Source organism: Leptodactylus fuscus, chromosome 11, assembly GCF_031893055.1.
Source record: "Leptodactylus fuscus isolate aLepFus1 chromosome 11, aLepFus1.hap2, whole genome shotgun sequence".
Lineage (NCBI taxonomy): Eukaryota > Metazoa > Chordata > Amphibia > Anura > Leptodactylidae > Leptodactylus > Leptodactylus fuscus.
Window position 1 is genome coordinate 59703439 of NC_134275.1, and position 16019 is coordinate 59719457.

Genomic DNA, 16019 nt, shown 5'->3' on the forward strand with positions numbered 1-16019 from the left:
CTGTCACATCACTGACAACATGCACAGCAAACTGTCACATCACTGACTACATGTACAACAAACTGTCACATCACTGACTACATGTACAGCAAACTGTCACATAACTGACTACATGTACAGCAAACTGTCACATAACTGACCACATGTACATCAAACTGTCACATCACTGACCACATGTACAACAAACTGTCACATCACTGACCACATGTACAACACACTGTCACATCACTGACTACATGTACAACAAACTGTCACATCACTGACTACATGTACAGCAAACTGTCACATCACTGACTACATGTACAACAAACTGTCACATCACTGACTACATGTACAGCAAACTGTCACATCACTGACCACATGCACAACAAACTGTCACATCACTGACCACATGCACAACAAACTGTCACATCACTGACTACATGTACAACAAACTGTCACATCACTGACTACATGTACAACACACTGTCACATCACTGACCACATGTACAACAAACTGTCACATCACTGACTACATGTACAACAAACTGTCACATCACTGACCACATGCACAGCAAACTGTCACATCACTGACCACATGCACAACAAACTGTCACATCACTGACCACATGCACAACAAACTGTCACATCACTGACTACATGTACAACATACTGTCACATCACTGACTACATGTACAGCAAACTGTCACATCACTGACTACATGTACAACAAACTGTCACATCACTGACTACATGTACAACATACTGTCACATCACTGACTACATGTACAACAAACTGTCACATCACTGACTACATGTACAACAAACTGTCACATCACTGACTACATGCACAACAAACTGTCACATCACTGACTACATGTACAGCAAACTGTCACATCACTGACTACATGTACAACAAACTGTCACATCACTGACTACATGCACAACAAACTGTCACATCACTGACTACATGTACAACACACTGTCACATCACTGACCACATGCACAACAAACTGTCACATCACTGACCACATGCACAACAAACTGTCACATCACTGACCACATGTACAACAAACTGTCACATCACTGACTACATGTACAGCAAACTGTCACATCACTGACCACATGCACAACAAACTGTCACATCACTGACCACATGCACAACAAACTGTCACATCACTGACCACATGTACAGCAAACTGTCACATCACTGACTACATGTACAATACACTGTCACATCACTGACCACATGCACAGCAAACTGTCACATCACTGACCACATGCACAACAAACTGTCACATCACTGACCACATGTACAGCAAACTGTCTCATCACTGACCACACGTACAACAAACTGTCACATCACTGACCACATGCACAACAAACTGTCACATCACTGACCACATGTACAACACACTGTCACATCACTGACCACATGTACAGCAAACTGTCACATCACTGACTACATGTACAACACACTGTCACATCACTGACCACATGTACAACAAACTGTCACATCACTGACTACATGTACAACACACTGTCACATCACTGACCACATGCACAACAAACTGTCACATCACTGACCACATGTACAACACACTGTCACATCACTGACCACATGTACAACAAACTGTCACATCACTGACTACATGTACAACACACTGTCACATCACTGACCACATGCACAACAAACTGTCACATCACTGACTACATGTACAGCAAACTGTCACATCACTGACTACATGCACAGCAAACTGTCACATCACTGACTACATGTATAACAAACTGTCACATCACTGACCACATGCACAGCAAACTGTCACATCACTGACCACATGCACAGCAAACTGTCACATCACTGACCACATGCACAACAAACTGTCACATCACTGACTACATGTACAACACACTGTCACATCACTGACCACATGCACAACAAACTGTCACATCACTGACTACATGTACAGCAAACTGTCACATCACTGACTACATGTACAACAAACTGTCACATCACTGACTACATGTACAACAAACTGTCACATCACTGACTACATGCACAACAAACTGTCACATCACTGACTCATGCACAGCAAACTGTCACATCACTGACTACATGTACAACAAACTGTCACATCACTGACTACATGCACAGCAAACTGTCACATCACTGACTACATGTACAACAAACTGTCACATCACTGACCACATGCACAGCAAACTGTCACATCACTGACCACATGCACAACAAACTGTCACATCACTGACTACATGTACAACACACTGTCACATCACTGACCACATGCACAACAAACTGTCACATCACTGACTACATGTACAGCAAACTGTCACATCACTGACTACATGTACAACACACTGTCACATCACTGACCACATGCACAACAAACTGTCACATCACTGACTACATGTACAACAAACTGTCACATCACTGACTACATGCACAGCAAACTGTCACATCACTGACTACATGTACAACAAACTGTCACATCACTGACCACATGCACAGCAAACTGTCACATCACTGACCACATGCACAGCAAACTGTCACATCACTGACTACATGTACAACAAACTGTCACATCACTGACTACATGTACAACACACTGTCACATCACTGACCACATGCACAGCAAACTGTCACATCACTGACCACATGCACAACAAACTGTCACATCACTGATCACATGTACAGCAAACTGTCACATCACTGACTACATGTACAACAAACTGTCACATCACTGACTACATGTACAGCAAACTGTCACATCACTGACTACATGTACAACAAACTGTCACATCACTGACTACATGTACAACACACTGTCACATCACTGACCACATGCACAACAAACTGTCACATCACTGATCACATGTACAGCAAACTGTCACATCACTGACTACATGTACAACAAACTGTCACATCACTGACCACATGTACAGCAAACTGTTACATCACTGACCACATGCACAACAAACTGTCACATCACTGACCACATGTACAGCAAACTGTCACATCACTGACTACATGTACAACACACTGTCACATCACTGACCACATGTACAACAAACTGTCACATCACTGACTACATGTACAGCAAACTGTCACATCACTGACCACATGTACAGCAAACTGTCACATCACTGACCACATGTACAACAAACTGTCACATCACTGACCACATGTACAACAAACTGTTACATCACTGACTACATGTACAACACACTGTCACATCACTGACCACATGTACAACAAACTGTCACATCACTGACCACATGCACAACAAACTGTCACATCACTGACTACATGTACAACAAACTGTCACATCACTGACCACATGCACAACAAACTGTCACATCACTGACTACATGTACAACAAACTGTCACATCACTGACCACATGTACACCACACCACTGAACACACCAAATCAGCACACCACTGACCACATGTACACAAAACCACTGCACTACTAACTACATGTTCACCAAACCACTGCATCACTGACCACATGTACACCAAATCACTGACCCAACTGCTGAGGTGATGTGGGAGCCATAGCATGTAATACCCCTAGTAGTGACATGAGAGAGACTAACAGCTGAGTGATATGTACAGGACATCCCATGAACACGTCTTATCTCTCATGACAGGACTTGAACTGCCATATTTCAGCAGGATAATGCTCTCCCACCCAGCAAGGATTTCCAGTATGCTCAGTGGAAAGATTTATCGCCAATTGAGCATTTATAGGACGAACTGGGACGCCAGCTTTAGAAATCTACAAATGTGCAAGATCTAGGCCCAGCTACAATATTTGTGGGCAAATTGACCACCTGATATCATACAAGACCTGTGTGCCTCACTGTATCTCATCTTGTATCCAGGCTAGAGGCACCAACAGGGTCCTAGAGCCTGCGCTCAATTGTACATCTTGCCCAATAAACTTCTCCTTTGACTCTAATATTGTCATCACTTATATATCATCATTACATTCACACTGAAAATGTCTTTTTGGGGTCAGATAATAATAATAATAATAATAATAATAATAATAGAGAATAATAATTCTTACACCATTAACGCTATTCAGCAATACCTACAGCAGGTCCAAATCTCCTGCCAGTCAGTATTCACATAAGTATTGCAATGCATTTTCCAGTCATCAGAAGATCAAGTGGGCAAGGGCATAATTTCAGATGGTGCAGAGGATGCAGTGGCACCTAGGCCCGATAGCCTTTGGAGCTCATAAGTTGCCACTTTCCAATATAAGATCCCTGGTACTATACATTATATAGTTGGGACCTGGAACAGATTTTGCAATGGGGCACAGTAACGTCATGTTACATCTCTGCTACTGGGAAAAAAATATATCTATATGAAGAAAACAAAAAAAATACATTTACAATACAATATTCAGTATCACTGCATCTGTAATGTCTTGTAATATAACACTAAAACCTTATTTATGTTATCTATAGAATGCTTCCAAAAAATACTAAGGGCCAAAGTCCGGACCAAAATGTGCCTGCCGCGGCTAAGCGCGACTGCCACGGCTTCCGACAGTCGCGGCTTTCCGCTCCGGACTAGGCCCAAATGAATGGGCCTAGTCTGGAGGGATTGTCTTGACGCGGATACCGCGGCAGAATCTGCGTCGGTAGGGCAGGTTGATTTTTTTTTCCGCGGCTGGCTCCCATTGAATTCCTTGGGAGGCGTTTTTTTTACCTCGATTTTGACGCGGATTCCGCATCAAAATCCGGACCAAATAACTTCATGTAAGCTAGTCCTAAAAGTGATCAATCATAAGTTCCCAGAACAGTATCCATGAAAAGCGCAGCTCATCTTGCAAAAAAAAAAAAGACCTTGTAACAGCTCCTTCAGTCCATCCATAGGCCTCAATATTAGATCAGCAAGGGTCCGACAGCCGAATCCCCCACAGATCACTGGTATTGAGTGCAGTTGTATGTAAACAATACCGCGCGCCATGCTACTCACTTGCCGTACAAACTGAAGCAGTGAATGTAGGTACTTTCAATGGGACAGCGCTGCAGTACCCACATTCGTCACTACATACTGCCTCGGTATTAATGACCTGGGGGGGGGTTGGGGTGTCAGGACCCTGCAGATCTAAGATTGATGGCCTATCCAAGGCGTCAATTTTAGAAACTGGATAATCCCTTTTAGAAGGAGCGATCCAGAAACAATAGATTTTTTTTCATTATATCAATGTATTCCTTGCATAAAATTAGGGAAAAATTATTTTTTTTAAACTATATATATTAGAAATTGCGTTATTCATACTGAATGACCGAATTGTGAATTGTGCAAAATTTTAACTATAAAAATTACAGAATTGTTTGTTTTCTCCCCCATAAAGTTAAGAAAATAAATACAATGTTGGAATTTTATAGGGATCCCAAAATGATGTCATTGAAAAATACAACTAATCAGCTACTTGCAACAAAACAAGTCCTCAATTAGCTACATCGACAAAAACATAAAAAAGTCCTGAAGGTCACAACTGACCGAGGAGCTAAGCAAGCCAAAGAGATGCTGAAAGACAAGCAGGACCTTCTTCAGAAGTTGACTGAACCATTTCAAACCTTCTCATAGTCCATTGCCACATCTCACATAGGACCTAGTAAGCAGAGACCTACTACACAGAGTAGTCCAGAAGAGGGTGGCATCATTCTGGGCCATCTACATACTAGACGTCCAAGGTGCGCCAGATCCTGAGCTAGTCCAGTCTAGTCATTGAATCAGGACTAGGGTTGATCGATCGGGAAAGATCAGATCCCGATTGTCGATCAAGCAAATTTGACGATCGGGATCAGCTGGAAAATGATCGGATTTTGAAATCTCAAGATCAGTTAAACCCTAAAAGTAACTTTCCCCATAGAGAAGCATTGACTAGTGTTGAGCAATCGGGAAAGATCGGATCCCGATTGGCGATCGAGTAAATTTCATGATTGGGATTGGCTGGAAAATGATCGGAAATCGGATTTTAAAATCGATCCTGAAATCTCAAGATCGTCTCAACCCTAATCAGAAGAGCACAGACACCTACAGTACAAGCCCGGGGAGAACAAACTGTGCCGAAACGCCAACCAGGAGGCTGCAGAGGACTAGGCCTACTCCTTGCTTCTCAGCTGCAAGATACACTCACTTCAGGAAAATCTCTAATCTCTTCCCGGTCATCGACTTCATAAAGTAAGAAGAAAAACTATCCATCCTGCTAGGAAAAATGAGAATGCAGTTGGCATAACGGCACAATGTGTCAGGGAAAGCCGTAGACCAAGAGGCGCCATATGCCATGGACTTCTACAGCCAGTCTCTTTTGTCCCTGTGTCTCAACCCTTTTTCCCACTTTCTTTGGCAATGATAATGTGTACTTAATGTTGACAATAAAGCTTTTTTTAAATTGATAACTATGAGCTAGCTACACAGGTGCTTGAAAGTTTGTGAACCCCTCAGAATTTTATGTATTTCTGTATTAATTTGACCTAAAAAGTAGATCATATTTTGTCCTAGAAGAGAGAACCAAATGAAAGGAATGAGTCCAAAAAATATTAGACTTGGTCATTTATTTATAGAAAATGAAGCAATATTGCATATTAGGGAGTGGTAAAAGTATGTGAACCTTTAGGATTAGTCTAAAATGTGAAGGTGAAATTAGACCTTCACAAGGTGAGAAGGCGACCTGTGTCATATGAAAGTCAAACCTTATGTCAAACATATGTTTATGGAAATGTATCATGGCACAAACAAAGGAAATATCTGAGGACCTCAGAAGAAGAGTTGTCAGAGATCATCAGGGTGCAAAAAGGTTATAAAATCATCTCATATCAAGACCATTATTGCCTTCACCAGGAGTGGTCGACCAGAACAAGGAACATGCCCAGAGCGAGGCGTGTAATAGTCTGCGAGGTCACAAAGAAACGCAAGGTAACCTCTGAACAGGTAAAGACCTTTCCCACGTTACACACCCGATACCAACAGCAAGGGGTTACCAGGTCTGATATTTTTGACTCATATATTTGATTTGCTTCTCTTTATCTACTTTCAGGATTTCTGTGATAATCTGATGGAGTTTGAGGTCAAATTTATGCAGTAAGTAAAAAAAATTCTGAAGGATTCACAAAGTTTCGAACAACTGTGTAGATGTGAGATTGGGGATCAACATCAGATAAAGATCTGAGCTGAACATGTTAGTGTTTACTGTAATTTTTGGATGATAAAACAAGTCTGACTATAAAACGTAGCCCAGGTTTATACCAGAGGGATTAGGAAAAAATATTAATTAAATTTATTTAATTCTAGCTGGTACCCGCGACTTCGTCTGCGGTGATTGTAGAAGTGGGTATATACAGGTGCGGGTAAGGTTTTCGTAGTGTGTATAAGGTATGGGATATGAAATGTAAGTTTGCATCTTGTTTTTGCTATAATTCAGAGAATACGTGCGACTTTTGTGTTGAAGTTAATTTGTATTTGAGCTGCTATATATACGGTGTTGTGAGAAACTTTACATAGTGACTTTGGGACCGAAGTATTTGAAGTTAACCCTTTCCCGCCAATGGCATTTTTTGATTTTCGTTTTTCGTTTTTGACTCCCCTCCTTCTAAACCCCATAACTTTTTTATTTCTCCGCTCCCAGAGCCATATGAGGTCTTAATTTTTCTAGGACAAATTTTTCTTCCTAATGCCACCATTATTTATTCTATATAATGTACTGGGAAACAGGGAAAAAATTCAGAATGGGGTGGATTTGAAGAAAAAATGCATTTCTGCGACTTTCTTACGGGCTTTGGTTTTACGGCGTTCACTGTGCAACCAAATTGACATGTCCCCTGTATTCTGTGTTTCGTTATGATTCCGGGGATACTAAATTTATACGGTTTTATTTACATTTTGACCCCTTTAAAAAATCCAAAACTATGTTAAAAAATTATTTTTTGAAAAGTCGCCATATTCCGACAGCCGTAACTTTTTTATACGTCTATGTACGGGGATGCATAAGGCGTCTTTTTTTGCGGGACCGGGTGTACTTTGTAGTTCTACCATTTTCGGGAAATGTTATTGCTTTGATCACTTTTTATTCAAATTTTTATCAGAATCAAAACAGTGAAAAAGCGGCGGTTTGGCACTTTTGACCATTTTTTCCCGCTACGGCGTTTACCGAACAGGAAAAATATTTGTATAGCTTTGCAGAGCGGGCGATTTCGGACGCGGGGATACCTAACATGTATGTGTTTCACAGTTTTTAACTACTTTTATATGTGTTCTAGGGAAAGGGAGGGTGATTTGAATTTTTAATCCTTTTTATTTGTTTTTATTTTTTTTTTACTGTTTTTTAAACTTTTTTTTTTTTGCATTTATTAGACCGCCTAGGGGTATTGACATGGGTGGACGGTGTCGCGGATTGTCAAAGCGGTGGGGGTCGGCAAACATGGCTGCTCCGGAGCATAATAGAGCGCCTCCTGGAGTATCGTTAAGGTGAGGGGCAAAGTGGTAAAGTATATGTATATGTGATTGTGTGGGGTTAGGGGCGAGGCTGTAGAGGGCAATATGAATTTTGTGGCTTGCTATGGTCCAAAGTGTGTGAGATTGCAGAGATGGTGGTGTGAGTTTGGGTTTTGTGGGGTTCCTGGCACAAACGTATGTGCGCTATTGTGACGAAAAGTAGCCTATTGCGCATTCGGGTGTATTAACTATGTTTGTGGAAAATTTCAGCCAAATCGGTCGAGCGGGTTTTGCGTGATTGAGGAACAAACATCCGAACATCCAAACTCACAAACCCACAAACTTTCACATTTATAATATTAATAGGATGGGTGGTCAAGTGAAGTAGAGAGGTCAATGTCACTGAATAGTGAGGGGGCAATAAAGAGCTTTATACTGTGTGTAGGGAGGCACTAACACTGCATTATACTGGGTGGGGATATTAGTGCCCCCACATACAATATAATGCCCCATTAATGGCTTCCTTATACACCATAATGCCCCAGTAATGTCCTCCACATGTTATAGTAAACTATTAGTGCCACCATATACAGTATAATACTCCATTAGTGGCCTCCACATGTTATAATAAACTATTAGTGCCACCATATACAGTATAATACTCCATTAGTGGCCTCCACATGTTATAATAAACTATTAGTGCCACCATATACAGTATAATACTCCATTAGTGTCCTCCACATGTTATAATAAACTATTAGTGCCACCATATACAATACAATACTCCATTAGTGGCCTCCACATGTTATAATACACTATTGGTGCCACCATATACAGTATAATGCCCCAGTAATGGCCTCCACATGTTATGATACTTACTTACCCCTGTCCCACAGGCCTGATGCCGTGGAGTAACACTGGACTCCGACCTATCCTTCAAGTCACACGTTCAAACCCTCAACACTTCCTGCCGCCTCCAACTCAAGAACATCCACCGAATCCGCTCCCTCCTCACCCCTGAAACTACTAAGACACTCGTCCAGGCCCTCATAATCTCCCTCCTAGATTACTGCAACACCCTTCACCTCTCCCCCCGATCTTCATCTGCTGCTCCCCCTCTGCCAGTCCCTCCACTGGCTACCCATTGCCCAGCGAATTGAGTTCAAGCTACTAACGTTAACATACAAAGCCATCCACAACCTGTCCCCTCCATATATCTCCAACCTAAACTCCCGCTACCTGCCCACACGTAACCTCAGATCCTCCAATGACCTCCTACTCCGCTCTGCTCTCATCCACTCCTCACACAACCGTCTCCAAGATTTCTCCCGTGCATCCCCCATACTCTGGAACTCCTTACCAAGACACATAAGACTGACCCCCACAATCAGAGGCTTCAAGAAGGCCCTGAAGACTCCCCTATTCAGGAAGGCCGACAACCTCCAATAACACTACTGTCACCACATCTGTACAGCCTCTCCCCTCTCCTTCTGTCTCTCCCCCCTTCCCTCATAGATTGTAAGCCCTCGCGGGCAGGGCCCTCTACCCCACTGTGCCAGTCGGTCATTGTTAGTATCATATCAGCCTGTATATTTTGTGTATTGTATGTAACCCCCAAATGTAAAGCACCATGGAATTAATATAATAATGTACAGCACCATGGAATTAATGGTGCTATATAAATAAACAATAATAATAATACACTATTTAAGAAAATGGCCACTTGCACAGTATACCATTTCCTCGTGGCCTGTGGGCATGTGCAGTCTGCTCTGCCCAAGACCCGAGGCCTTAGAAGTTACAAGCCACCGCCGGAAGAAGAGGCTGAAGATGACGTTGCTGAAGAAGAGGAGGGGGCGCTGGAGAGTTCTCTCGCAGCATTGGGGATGCCCTCAGTGCTGTCTGAGCGCTGGGGCCGCCCCCAGTGCTGCGAGAGAGCTAATTTACATACCGAGAAAAAACGGGATTGTAGGCGAACAGCGGCGCAGAGAAGACGACGAAAGGTAGGAGAAGAATAGCCTTTTTTTAAGGCTATTCCGACGTGGTACCAACAAAAAATTGTGTGTAACTGATAGGATCCCTTTAAGTTTTGTCTTAAAAAAGATTGGGTTGACACCCAGTGATTGACCCGACCGTTGCAGAAAATTTTTGACCAAAATGCACCAAATTGTTGATTTGGCCCCTCCTAACATTTCCACCATCTGTCTTATTTCTTCTTTTGTCTGTCACTTCCATTGAGAGCTCCTTTGACCTCATGTTGTGGGTTCACAGCAACAACTTCCAAGTGCAAAGGTCACCTCTGGAATCATGTGCAGACCACTTTACCTGCTTACTGATGACGGATTAAGGAGGGAATAGCTCATGGAGCTCATTAAATAGCTTTTAAGACAACTGTCCAATTACTTTTGGTCCCTTAAAAAACAGTCAGCAACATCTTACAGAGCTGTAATTCCTAAACGTTTCCTCTAATCAGGATGTGATTACCCTCAAATTAAAGAGAGTCTGAACTGTAAAGAGGACCATTCACCAACTCCAAGTCCAGTTCTTCTCCCTTCCCTCCACTGATTTTGGCACAGTTGGAATTTTCTCACTAGCCCCCACAGTTCCTGAGCAATCAATGCTGTTGGTTTTGGTGCCTGATATACTATTTAGTCTCTGTACTGTCAGGAGGGCGGTGTCAGACAGAAACAGATAAAGGGTGTGACTCTGAGCTCTGACACTGCCTGACTCTGATTGGAGCTCTGAATTACATTGCTCTGTCTGACACCGCCCACCTGACATTACAGAGCTTAAATAGACACTAGGCACCAAAACTAATTGCACTTGTTGCTCAGAAATGGTGGGGGCTAGAGAGAAAATTCCAACTGTGCTGGAATCAGGGAAGCAACGACTATTAATAGATGCTAAGAACTAGAATTGGTGGAAGTGGTGAGAGGTCCTCTTTAAGCCCATATTGATTATATAACTTCATCTTCAATATTTTTTGGTAAACAATTAAAATTACAAAACTTCTGTCACTATCCAAATATTTCTGGACCTTATGGTATCTACTGTATATGTCCTGTACAATATGAGCTGATATCAGTGCACTGACATATATACTGTATGTTACAAGCTTATACCAATGCCGTGATATGTATATTCTGATCAACTAATCTCATTGTAGTGACACATACTATTATGATATACTGATATCAGTACAGGAACAGCAGTGATCTGTATCCTGTACATTATAATGTGATATCAGTGCAGAGACACAAATAACAGGTTATATAGTGATATTAGTGCAGTGACCTGTAGCCTGTAAATTGTAATGTAATATCAGTGCAGTAACATGTATCCTGTAGATTATAACGTGATAACGGTGCAGTGACCTGTATCTGGAACATTACGTGATATTATTGAAGTGAAATATGTCATGTTATATCAGTTCAGTGATATTTCCTGTATATTATAATGTGACATCAATGCAGTGACATGTATCCTGTAGATTATAGTGTGATATTATAAAAAGGGGTATTTATATCTTCGGTTTTTGCTCCTGACTAGATTTCGCTCTTGGAACATTTTAAATGTAATAATCATGCAGTGACCTGTATCCTGTATATTATAACCTGATACCAGTGCAGTGACCTGTATCCTGTATATTATAACCTGATATCAGTGCAGTGGCCTGTATTCTGTATATCATACCAATATTATAAATGTGAAAGTATGGATGTTTAGATGTTGGTTCCCCTTTCACGCAAAAACGGCTGATTTGAAAGAAATTCGGCACTTAGATAGTTTGTAACCTCGATTAAAACATAGGCTACTTTTTATCCTGGTAAATGATATGGCTTCACGACTATTATGAATTTATGTTCACATACTATATTACACTGCTCCTGCAGCAGCCTTATCTCAGCCAGGGCTGTTATCTCTCAGTGTAAACACACAATTAACCTTCAGTGGATTGTCTACACACATTTGCATATTATCTGATCTGCTCCAGACAGTGCTGACAAACTGATATGGACAAGCACCTTTAATCCAAATTGGCAGTTTGTGCATTTTAAACATGCCAGTAAAAAGAAAATCTAATTTGTCGCAAACAACGAGAGCTATGAAGGAAGCCAGAAGTCACAGAGTTCTCTTCAAGCGGAGCTGAGGGGGATCATCGACACCAACAACACATGCATTATATGGCATCACAGTGAGCTGATGAGATGCCGGAACAATTACAGGCACGGTGCGAAGAACAACTTCAGTGCCAGGCCAACTTGAGAGCTGCTGAAAGGCCGGAGCAGGCGGATCATCAATGTCAAGAACATGCTCATTATATGGCATTCCAGCAAGTTGCCACAACAATCACGGGCACAGCGCGAGGAACAAGTTCAGTGGCAGGCCAGCTTGAGAGTTGCCAAAACACCGGAGCATGTGGATCATCAACGCCAACAACACGCTCATTATATGGCTTCCCAGCGAGCTGCTGATATGCCGGAACAATCACGGGCACAGTGCGAGGGATGTGTTCAACGACAAGCCAGCTTGAGAGCTGACGAAACGCCAGTGCAGTGATTTGTTTCCCGTACATTATAATCTGATATTAGTGCAGTGACCTGTATCCCGTACATTATAACCTTATATTAGGACAATGACCTGTATTCTGTATATTATAACCTGATTTTAGTACAGTGACCTGTATTCTGTATATTATAACCTGATATCCATGTAGTGATCTGTATTCTGTATATTATAACCTGATACCAGTGCAGTGATCTGTATCCCGTACATTATAACCAGATACCAGTGCAGTGACCTGTATTCTGTATATTGTAAACTAATATCAGTGCAGTGACCTGTATTCTGTATATTATAACCTGATATCAGTGCAGTGACTGGTATTCTTTATATTATAACCTGATATTAGTGCAGTGACCCGTATTCTGTATATTATAACCTGATATTAGTGCAGTGACCGGTATTCTGTATATTATAACCTGATATTAGTGCAGTGACCTGTATTCTGTATATTATAACCTGAAATTAGTGCAGTAATCTTTGTTCTGTATATTATAACCTGATATTAGTGCAGTGACCTGTATTCTGTATATTATAACCTGATATTAGTGCAGTGACCTGTATTCTGTATATTATAACCTGATATTAGTGCAGTGACCTGTATTCTGTATATTATAACCTGATATTAGTGCAGTAATCTTTATTCTGTACATTATAACCCGATACCAGTGCAGTGATCTGTATTCTGTATATTATAACCTGATACCAGTGCAGTGACCTGTATTCTGTATATTTTAACCTGATACCAGTGCAGTGATCTGTATTCTGTATATTATAACCTGATATTCGTACAGTGACCTTTATTCTGTATATTATAACCTGATACCAGTTCAGTGATCTGAATTCTGTATATTATAACCTGATATTCGTACAGTGACCTTTATTCTGTATATTATAACCTGATATTCGTACAGTGACCGGTATTCTGTATATTATAACCTGATACCAGTGCAGTGATCTGTATTCTGTATATTATAACCTGATACCAGTGCAGTGATCTGTATTCTGCATATTATAACCTGATACCAGTGCAGTGACCTGTATTCTGTACATTATAGCCTGATATTCGTACAGTGACCTTTATTCTGTATATTATAACCTGATACCAGTGCAGTGACCTGTATTCTGTACATTATAACCTGATACCAGTGCAGTGACCTGTATTCTGTATATTATAGCCTGATATTCGTACAGTGACCTTTATTCTGTACAGTATAACCTTATATTATTGCAGTGACCTGTATTCTGTATATTATAGCCTGATATTCGTACAGTGACCTTTATTCTGTATATTATAACCTGATATTAGTGCAGTAATCTTTATTCTGTACATTATAACCTGATACCAGTGCAGTGATCTGTATTCTGTATATTATAACCTGATACCAGTGCAGTGATCTGTATTCTGTATATTATAGCCTGATATTTGTACAGTGACCTTTATTCTGTATATTATAACCTGATATTAGTGCAGTAATCTTTATTCTGTACATTATAACCCGATATCAGTGCAGTGATCTGTATTCTGTATATTATAACCTGATACCAGTGCAGTGATCTGTATTCTGTATATTATAGCCTGATATTCGTACAGTGACCTTTATTCTGTATATTATAACCTGATATTAGTGCAGTAATCTTTATTCTGTACATTATAACCCGATACCAGTGCAGTGACCTGTATTCTGTATATTATAACCTGATACCAGTGCAGTGACCTGTATTCTGTATATTTTAACCTGATACCAGTGCAGTGATCTGTATTCTGTATATTATAACCTGATATTCGTACAGTGACCTTTATTCCGTATATTATAACCTGATACCAGTGCAGTGACCTGTATTCTGTGTATTATAACCTGATACCAGTGCAGTGATCTGTATTCTGTATATTATAGCCTGATATTCGTACAGTGACCTTTATTCTGTATATTATAACCTGATACCAGTGCAGTGACCTGTATTCTGTGTATTATAACCTGATACCAGTGCAGTGATCTGTATTCTGTATATTATAACCTGATATTCGTACAGTGACCTTTATTCTGTATATTATAACCTGATACCAGTTCAGTGATCTGAATTCTGTATATTATAACCTGATATTCGTACAGTGACCTTTATTCTGTATATTATAACCTGATACCAGTGCAGTGACCTGTATTCTGTGCATTATAACCTGATACCAGTGCAGTGACCTGTATTCTGTATATTATAGCCTGATATTCGTACAGTGACCTTTATTCTGTACAGTATAACCTTATATTATTGCAGTGACCTTTATTCTGTATATTATAACCTGATATTAGTGCAGTAATCTTTATTCTGTACATTATAACCCGATACCAGTGCAGTGATCTGTATTCTGTATTCTGTATATTATAACCTGATACCAGTGCAGTGATCTGTATTCTGTATATTATAACCTGATACCAGTGCAGTGACCTGTATTCTGTACATTATAGCCTGATAATCGTACAGTGACCTTTATTCTGTATATTATAACCTGATACCAGTGCAGTGACCTGTATTCTGTACATTATAACCTGATACCAGTGCAGTGACCTGTATTCTGTATATTATAGCCTGATATTCGTACAGTGACCTTTATTCTGTATATTATAACCTGATATTAGTGCAGTGTCCTGTATTCTGTACATTATAAACTTATATTAGTGCAGTGACCTGTATTCTGCACATTATAACCTTATATTAGTGCAGTGATCTGTATTCTGTACATTATAACCTTATATTAGTGCAGTGACCTGTATTCTGTATATTATAGCCTGATATTCGTACAGTGACCTGTATTCTGTATATTATAGCCTGATATTCGTACAGTGACCTGTATTCTGTATATTATAGCCTGATATTAGTACAGTGACCTGTATTCTGTACATTATAACCTGATATTAGTACAGTGACCTGTATTCTGTATATTATAACCTGATACCAGTGCAGTGATCTGTATCCCGTACATTATAACCTGATATTAGTGCA

The 16019-nt window shown here is 40.5% G+C and overlaps 1 protein-coding gene across 1 annotated transcript in view; it reads left to right on the plus strand.

Moving 5' to 3' along the window:
- Window positions 1-7110, plus strand: part of LOC142185467 (calpain-1 catalytic subunit-like) — a 35030-nt gene extending 27920 nt beyond the window's left edge. Inside the window, exons 16-17 of the mRNA XM_075260896.1 lie at window positions 6867-6956; window positions 7063-7110. Coding sequence (XP_075116997.1) covers window positions 6867-6956; window positions 7063-7110 — 138 coding nt within the window. The remainder of the gene's footprint in view (window positions 1-6866; window positions 6957-7062) is intronic.
- The last annotated feature ends 8909 nt before the right edge of the window (window positions 7111-16019 follow it).